Source organism: Dermacentor silvarum, chromosome 1 (assembly GCF_013339745.2).
Source record: "Dermacentor silvarum isolate Dsil-2018 chromosome 1, BIME_Dsil_1.4, whole genome shotgun sequence".
Classification (NCBI taxonomy): domain Eukaryota; kingdom Metazoa; phylum Arthropoda; class Arachnida; order Ixodida; family Ixodidae; genus Dermacentor; species Dermacentor silvarum.
Genome location: NC_051154.1, coordinates 101210867 through 101220443, shown reverse-complemented (window position 1 = coordinate 101220443; position 9577 = coordinate 101210867). Strand labels below are relative to the sequence as shown.

The window sequence follows — 9577 nt, the reverse complement described above, 5'->3', positions numbered from 1 at the left end:
TGTCGTACATTAAGCATAGGAGGCTCAAGCCCACCGGATCCGTTTATCTGAGTGGGCGTTCTCGCGGAGCGGGGCGAAGCCTCGAGCCGCGGTTGCGAAGTGGGGGAGCGTGACGTCAGCGGCCAACGCCAGCGCGCGGGCCTAGGATGGCGTCGCGTGGTTAGAGAAACGGGAGCAGATGCGCGCCTTGTGTAAAAGGATGACGTCGCATGGGAAACAAAACATGAAGACGCTGGCTCGCGCTCTCGCCTACTACGCCACATCGTTATTCTTGTAGATGGTGTCGTGAGTCTTCATACGCGATAATTCGCATATCGTAAACAACCAGCGTAGTGGTTGCTGCGTTGGAGCGGACCGTTACGCCCGTATTCAAGAACGTTCCACTAGTCAACACACAACCACGACTCAAGAGAAAAGCTGGCACCGCCATCCCTCCACAGAAGTGGTCACTGAGCTTCATGATCATTCACGGGAATTCATGAGAATTGTCGCGTCTTTATTCTCGATTATTCTGCGCAGTACGACAATTGAAATTTGGAGTCTGATATCTCGGAGCACGGACACGCTAGAATAATTCTTCTGACTGATACTGTGTAGAAACTCGACTGTCTCTAAGTTTTCAATACAAACATACCCACTTACTGCAGTCAACAAAAAATAATTGTTAAATTTTAGTTAATTGGGCTGCTCACAGCGATAATTATCATCTCACTTTGTGCCCCCCTAGCCACATAACTTATTTGCACAGGTGGTCTTCGCGTGCCTCCCAGTGCCTAACTTTAAGAAAACCATAAAGCTTAGTTTTGAACACCCTGTATTATCAGGCGCAGCCGCCAAGCACATGACTGTATTGGGTAACGTCCTTTTCCTATAAGCTCGGAGAAACCGATACCTGGCTTCGCTACAGGTCTTCTTCCTCTTTCTGGGGTTTTACGTGCCAAAACCAGTTCTGATTATGAGGCACGCCGTAGTGGAAGGCTCCGGATTAATTTTGACCACTTGGGTTCTTTAACCTGCTCTACAACGCAAGAACACGGGCGTTTTTGCATTTCTCCTCCATCGAAATGCGGCCGCCGCGGCCGGGATTTGATCCCGCGATCTCGTGCTCAACGCCTGAGCTGACTGAGCCACCACGGAGGGCTACAGGTGTTGCTTTAGCCGTATAAAACGCGGGTTTATCGTGAGGAAAAACGGTAAATTTCGGTAAATAAGACAGGCTACTTCCATCATCATCATCATCATTGACAGAAGCTGACCCCCCCCCCCCCCCCTCAGAAAAAACCTGCATCCGCCCCTGTCTATGATAATTCTAGGGGAAGGTCTTTGTTGTTGGAAGCCAGTACGGGAGTATATATTGCGGACTAAGATGTACTGAGTCAAGTACCGAGGTATAGACACGTTGTGCGGTGCATATGGGGAGGAAGAGGAAACGGCTGAACACCTCATACTTTTCTGTAAAGGGCTTAACCCTGCAGTGCAAAGCAACGGGGCTGGTTTTTGTCAACGCATTGGGGTTTAGGGACAGTGAAGGCAAAATAGACTTTAAGCGGGTAGAAATAACCAAACGGAGGTTATCTGATTGGTGGCTAAAATCAAGGCAGGGGTGAAATTTCACCCACCACAAAGTACAAAATATGTTAATAGTCACGGCTAGGTGGCGTATGCCACCGCCCGATTTAAAGGGTTCAGCCTCATCCATCCATCCATCCATCCATCCAGGGCGCGCCCGACTAAGGCTTGTTGGGCCTGTAAGTCATGGCAGCCGAGCAGGGTCCAATTACGACGACAGAAGAGAAGTGAAATTCTACGCTGGAATGATGAGCGGCAACGCAGTCAGCGGTGTAAGAAGACGACGACGACGAACGCGGGAGCAGTGGCCGGCACGAGCGCGTGCCGAGCACGCCTGAGCACGAGCGCAACCCGAGGGGCGCCAACGAGCCAGCTGCGGAAGAAGACGACGACGCTCGAATCAATGCTGATGATGTTAGTTTTCTGTACACAAGCGATTTCGCCTAGCCATATACGTTTTCGCCTAGACATATACGGTTTCGCCTAGACATATAAAATACGAACGCGCAAATCTTCCCATATTCTTGAATTCCCTCTTGTATGATGTCATAACCACTGCCCGTTTTGTCATTGCTATAGGTAGATGTTGAATAGGTGTTTCGGAAGCCGCCGGTATAATGTTTCGTCCGCTTGAGACCTAGCTGTTGCTAGCTGAGGGAAGAATGGTTTCAGGTACACTTGCCGAGTTGCAAATGTGTAAACTTGCCAGAAAATATGATGTAGATATGTGCTCACCACCAAAATGAATGCCAAAATTCTTCTGTGGCGATCAGTGCCGTCTGTCATCTTGTAAACAGCAGTGCTAACAGACGGGACCACGTGAAAGCAAGACAAAAGACAGACACGACGCTGACTCGCGACTGAAACGTTAATAAAATGAGCATACATTTAGATATCCACAGGCATTACATGTCAGTAGAGCACGTCATGCAAAAACCAGGCGATAGTAAACACACACACATCCACACGCGCACATCCACACGCACACACACATCCGCACAAACACACATACAAACACACAAACACACGCAAACACACACATACACACGCGCACACACACACATGCACACGCACGCGCGTGTGCTGTGTGCGTGCGTGTGCTGTTGCAGATATGAAGCACTTCACAGGTTCTCTTTTCCTCTTCAGTGGCGTCCGCCATGATGACGATGCTGCAAACTCAAGCTTTATTCGGTTGTGATCACTGATCACTCCCCAAGCTGTGACAACCTCCTCGGATCAATGCATGTGCGGCTATATATATTAAAACTGTCAGCCCTTCCACTGGGGTGGAAATGGAAGACCAGCGAAGTTGTACTATGGTGGGAATTATGTATTTCCAATTATGACTATTAAGATGTGATGGTGTAATTGGTTTTGAACGATTAAAGAATGAGAAATATATATGATCCGGTAGTTTTCATTTATTTAGTGACCACAGGGACCATGGCCTTATGGTCGCTACGGTACACCGCCATAGGGTGTACGGCAAAGGTTGGCACGTTATTCATAAACACGTCACCAACGCCGCACGTTCGGTGCGAACGCGGGCAAAGCTGCGCCGCCGTCGACAACAGTGCTGCGCGTTGTTTGTGTGGCCGCACACAACCGCTGTCAAAACGCTGGCGTGAGGAAAGCGCGCCAGCAGCAGCGGGCGAAGGTTTATGCGGTCTATCGCATCAACGAAAACTGAGCGGCGAAAGCACAGCGCATACAAAGATAGGAGCCGTGTTGCAGATCGCTTTCAAGATACGGTGCGCGCGACCGCCCGGCGGCGACCTTCAGCGGGGGCGTGGCACTGCGGGTCGTGACTTCCGCTTAACACGTGTTGTCATGGCAATCGTGGAGCTCCTAGGGACATAATCGCTTAGGGACTTTTGAGGCACTGGTCTGCACGGCCGCGCCGCGGCTGCGACGCCGGTGGTCGAAGGTGCGAGAAAAGACGAGAAGATTCCCAGGCTTTGGCCATGCTACGAGATAACGAATCCGATAGGAAAGTTAGAGAACGCCTGTGGAAGTCGGCTTTGGAATTTGGTCCGGCGTCTGCGCCTCATTTACGGGATCTGTGACAAACATTATTTCAAGCTTTCTTAATTTCACAGTCATAGTAGCTCATTTTAGCGTGCATTCTTAAGAACTCTACTTAGAATATTCGAATACGTTTTGTAACGTTCACGCAAACTAACATTAAATGGTTGTCGTTTAGTTTTCTTATAAAGATTGTCCTGCTTTTTTTAAGCAGTTAAGAAGATTTGATGCCATCTGCGGATTTCTTGGATCAGATAACCGTGCTTTACAAGTTACCACATTTGTTGACATAGTACATGCGTCGGAAATGATACTTGAAAATTTGCTAATCGAACATAAAGATGCTGGTATTATTTTGATTTTCGCATGCTAAATGATCTCATAGGACCAACTCACACAGTAAACGTAAATTCCTTCCCACAGAAAGAAGTGCGTAATAAAAAAAAAAAAAAAAAAAAAAAAAATGAGGCGCACGCAGAGAAGGACCCTTTCTGGATCGTACTGTAAATAATCGCTCCCTCTTACTGCTTTGGTCTGTCAGAGCCAGTCAGAATGATGATGATGATGATTTAATAGCATCCCCTTTGAAACGGGGCGGTGACAAATGGTCACCTAGCCTGCTTGATTTAATCAGGTATGCTACACATCTTTTTTTTTATCTAGCATTTTTGTATACATCTCTTTAATGTTTCTTTTTCTTCAAAATCTCCCTTGTACCGCTACCTATGACTATATAAGAGATCCGGTCGCATCAGTCTCTTCCCTGCTTTTCTTTTTCCACGAATACTCTAAGCGCCTCTTGCTTATCTCGACTGCTGACCGGTTGATGTTTCCGTCCGCTTTAAATCCAAGCGCTTCTGGAAGGTGTACGCTACCTACGGGTCTCACTGGGTGAATCCCCTCGCATCCCGTTAGGATGAGCTGAGTGCTCTTCGGATTTTTGCAGCAGCATACACATGCCTCATCTAGCTCCCAATGTTTGCGCCGGTATGTTTTTGCCCTTAGGCAACCGGCTCGAGCCTCATATAGCAAGCACTACCTTTTGTGTTATCGTACAGACTTTCCTTTCTAATTTCTTTCTTCTCATTCATATAAATCTCCATGGTCATTTTTGTTTCCACTCTTTGCATCCAATTCACTGTCTCCGTTTCTCTCACTTTCTATCTGAGGACTCCTGGTTGTCTATTTACACTTTCATTTACCTTGTACTTGGCTGCCAACTTTCTTGACCTCTTTCTCCATTCTGTGTCCGCGCTTTCCAGGTACAGGTAATTGTGCACTTTAACCGCCCATGTATATTAATCTATGTTCCTCAGTCTTTCTTCAAAACTAATTTTGCTCTGCGCTTCTCTGACTTCAAAAGAGGCCCAACCCATCTCACCCTGCACTGCCTCATTTGTGGTTTTACCGTGGGCTCCCAAAGCCAACCGGTATACCGATCTTTGTTTAACTTCCAACCCCGACAAGATATCTGATTTTAAGCACAGAATGACATTTGCGAACGTTAGCGCTGGAACCATTACTCCTTTCCAGATTCCATGCCCCACCTCATACTTACTGTGACTTCAGAGTGCTCTGTGCTTCATAATTTCTGCATTACGCTTTCCCAGGGGGCCTCGATGTCAGGGCCGCCTCCCGCCGTACGAAGAAGCGTGGTATCGAGGCAAACAGTCAGAGCTTGCTGCAAACGCCGGTAACATGGCGGAATTTTTAGTTACTTCGAATGTGTATGAAAATACGCAAGTACGCACGAACGCACGCACACCTACGCACTCTAATTCACGCCCGAAAATATCAGGCACGCTTAGGAAATGAAGCTTAATGTTTCAACTGTTTCAAATAGAGCGCGCAATTTCAATTGTGGATATGCGTTGGCTTCTTACTTGGATTGTGTCGTATTTTTAGGCTACAACCGTGGCTACAACTACGACTTCAGCCAAGTTTGGTTTTCAAATCTAAATGAATCCAAAAAAAGCCATATAGGTTTCTGTGGTCCAGGCACACGACTGTTCGCGTTGGTGAGCCCTTGGTGTGACCGCTATGTCGCACTTGGTCACGAAAACCGTTTCACATAAGTTTCAAGTGTGCAGCCTTTATAAGAGAGCCATTAGAGGGCTAGAAGCATGGTACACTGAGCGGTAAGTCAGTTTTCGTCCCCACACTCCTATGGGCAATTTTCTTGTGGGCGAAACCGATGGACGGGATACACCCGAGTTGAGACTGAACTTTACTGTTTAGCATCATTTCGGATGGCTTGACATGCCTGACACCAAAGGTTACCAGTCTTTTCTCGAAATTTTCAGAGACGAGTTCAGGATGGAGGCAGTGAAAATGCGCCAGCGGTTCGAGATGTACCGTCACATCAAAGACTTGAGAGTAGCCAAAGAGCTTCTTGACCAAGGAGAAGAGGAACTGTTTCAGAAACAACATCCGTTTCCTTTGCATTGTAAGTGGCCGTTTGGTGTATCACCATATACAATTTAACGTCACCTGCCTCCATATGGATTCCGGTAAAGCTTAATGCGCCGTACATCGGAGTGCAGCGCAGCACATTGTTGATGATTTCTTGAACATTTCTCAGTGCGGTGTGAGGAAATTATCCGTAACTTTTACTGTGCTTTTGGGCAAGCAGCATGCCTGATTAAACTTAACTCGGTACTACAAAGTGGCAGCGTCTGGCGCACGAGTCCCATGTAAGCCTGCTGTTTTCCTTCGCAGAAACGGACGGCTCAAGTTCAGCGTTCGTGCTGCCGCATTCTACTGTTACCGAGTCATTTTGCGCTGTTTTCGTATTCTGTAATATAGCAAACGAACAAGCCGAGCTGTACCGTGATGTACTTAGTGGTACTGAACCCGCTTGTTTCTTTGGCAGCGGTCGTGCGATAGAAAAGCAGCGTTCTCTCGTTGTGGATGGGAAACAAATGCTACGCGAATTTGAATTCTGGTTCTGTTGCTGTAACCCCCCCTGCCATTTTTTTTTTTTCTTCTTTAGATCCGCTTGCCCCGCAAGGTGTTGCTTACGGACGAGAGCAGCCTTCACCAGACTGGGTACTGTATTTATTCAATGTATTGTTTCATTAGTGACGCAGCTGACACTAGCTTGCATACATCTCTTTCTCTTGCCTGAGGTTAAGCTAAAAATGAGTGCAAGTGTAATCAGCACAAGAGTACAAAGTTGGACTAGTTAGTTGAACAATGCTATGAAAAACTGCTCTAGCTACAGGACTGCAGCAAGACCTGTGTTAATCTTCCTGTCGTAGAATGTACTCAGTTTTATGCCTGTGTACGTTCCCATGTTTATGTATGCATGCTTGCAGCCTAAGCATTTGAACAATCCATGTTGCCCTCTTTTCCAATATTTGCACTTTTCAGTGTCTAATGGGGACACATTCTTTTCCCCCAAAGGTTCTTGACTACTGGCATCCCCTTGAGAAGGCCCAGTATCCAGAATACTTTGCAAAGAGAGAGCTGAGAAAGAAGGAGTATGTTGAAAACTGGGAGAAGCAGTACGGGAAGCCAACGCAGGAGTCTGGTCACCATTGAGCACTCACTCGGGACATATAGTGCAGACTGAGTAAAAAATTGTATAGTAAATAGGTCACCTTGTCTTAATGCCTGCTGCAATCATTTAGTGGCTACAGCAATATGTCCCTGTGGCTGTATTCTGATGGGGGTTGAATGCAAGTTCAAGGTAAAGAACCCACAGTGGTAAAAATATAAATCCTGGTAAATAAATATCCCACAATGGTAAATATAACCCACAATGGTAAATAACCCACAATGGTAAATATCAACCCACAGTGGTAAATATCATAGCCTTCTTAGAGTCTGTTATAGCCACTGTGGTGTGACATTGAGCCCTACCAATTAATCTTGTGCTTTGTGACCATTTGATTTGCCTTTAACCTCATGGGTGGTGTGGCCACATTATATAATGCAACAGGGATATAGCTAGCCTGTTCTTTCATTTCTGGTGAATCAAGGGTCTTCATTGAGCTTGATGCAACTTATTAAACAAACATGCCTTTACACCAACAAACGCTTTTCCTCCACATATTGTAAGCTTCAAGTAACTTTTTATTTTTGTTAAAGCAATGCAACTGTTATGGTTTGAGGCTGTTTCACAAAAATCCTGCAGACCCCCCTCGTGGTAGCCCAGTGGCTATGGTGATGCACTACTGAGCTCGAGGTTGAGGGTTCGATCCTGGCCACGGCGGCTACATTACGGTGGGGTTGAAATGCAAAAATAGATGTGTACGTAAATTTTGGTGCAAGTTAAAAGAATCCCAGATGGTTAAAATTAATATGTGTACCCCACTATGGTGTGCCTCATAATCAGATCATGGTTTTAGCAGGCAAGACCCCAGAATTCAAATTTTTTTTTTTAATCCCCAAGAAAGCTTCGCACTACAAGGAAGCTTTAACATTTCAATTCTTATTCTGCTTGTGAAGCGTGGCTTCCCATGTGAATACCAGGCAGTTGTGGCCAACGTTTGTAGAACCAAGGTTCTATAAACCTCCCTCTCAATGCTGGTTTTCTGTCATACGATGGCACTGGTAAACAGTGTTTATAAACCAAGGTTCTATAAACCTAGGATGTGCCTGCCTGTACACACCTCTCCTGTTTTTGATGTGTCGTCACATGTTTAGTCCCTTGTTCTATATTCTGCGCTTCATTTGATCACAACAGAAGAGCACCGTTTCTTGCGCAATAATATAACCCAAGTATGTAAGTCAGGACTTCACATTTCATGATGGGAGAGGGAGGTTGTCCAACAACATACGACATGAATGTGAGGAAGAGGTTCACATGTGCCCACACTATATAAAAAAAAAGTTATAACTAGCAGTTCAGTGAAGGTAATATTACAGCTTTTAAACAGTGAACCTGTATTTACTGTGGCACATGAGAATGAATGACGTAATCGTCTTGTTTTACAAACTATGCTGGACACGGGGGCTCAACGCTGGTTTTCAATAATTCAATGGCATTGGGGAGAATTTACCACAGGACAAAGAAATAATAATAAAAAAAATTTGTTCAGGTAAGATGCTTTCTCACAGCAATTACATACACAAAATTTCGTTTTCATTTAAGAAGTACTGATACATTTTTCAAGTTGTGGAAACTCTGTCACATGCTTTTCACACATAAAAGAATGACTTAGAAAAAAAGGTTGGGAAACAAATATTTTAATTTGATTAGCTCTAATGTGATCTTGCAATGTTAGATTGGGCATCGACATTATTGCGACGTCATGACGCAAGGCAATATTTGCCATTGTTGTGTAGCAATAAGGTTATGCACGATAACATTGCTCATAGAAAAAGAACTACAGCACCCATGTGTGCCAGCTGTACAGATCACAGAAACTGAGCACGCCCGTGTATCACTAGGTCATGCAGCATTCGCCTTCTGGGTACCTAAATAAAATAGTTTGTAAAAACAAGTATATTATTTAGGGTGTTCTGGAACTCAGACGTATGTTTCCCAAAGTTGGGAGAGTATGGACCTTTATTTAACATTAAAAAGGCAAGTCGAAAATGTCATGCCAGTACTCCTTTAACCTTTCCACAGGCAAATTTTTTGTAGGAGCTATGGAAATGTACTTATGCTGCATCTAAAACAAAAATGCTTTCAAAAGTTTCTTTCCAAAATTTGAGCATGTTCATTCCAGTTCATTCTGTGAACACTTTGAGCGTTTTATTCATTGTTTGAAGTCCCCAATCTGGGCAACCACTCAAAGCATATTTGAGCAGCAATGTATCACTCTTCATTACTGCTCAGGAAAAGTGGCGACATTGAAGATTATGGTAGAGCACACAAAATGGCACAACGTTTGAATATATTGTTCTAATATCGTTTTTTATACAGGGTGATCATTTTAAAGTTTTCTAGAATTTTTAAATATTGCCTGTCTCAAATAACATAGGTCTATTCTTTGAGCTGGATTATTCAAAGGTGGACATTACTTTCACGAGA

The 9577-nt window shown here is 45.0% G+C and overlaps 1 protein-coding gene across 1 annotated transcript; it reads left to right on the top strand.

Moving 5' to 3' along the window:
* The first annotated feature begins 5571 nt into the window (after positions 1-5571).
* LOC119433695 (NADH dehydrogenase [ubiquinone] 1 beta subcomplex subunit 9) lies at positions 5572-7191 on the top strand. Its single transcript, XM_037700950.2, has 4 exons — positions 5572-5732; positions 5898-6040; positions 6587-6642; positions 7000-7191. Exons 1-4 carry the CDS (start codon positions 5635-5637, stop codon positions 7135-7137), a joined length of 435 nt encoding a protein of 144 aa, XP_037556878.1. The 5' UTR covers positions 5572-5634; the 3' UTR covers positions 7138-7191.
* Positions 7192-9577: the final 2386 nt, after the last annotated feature.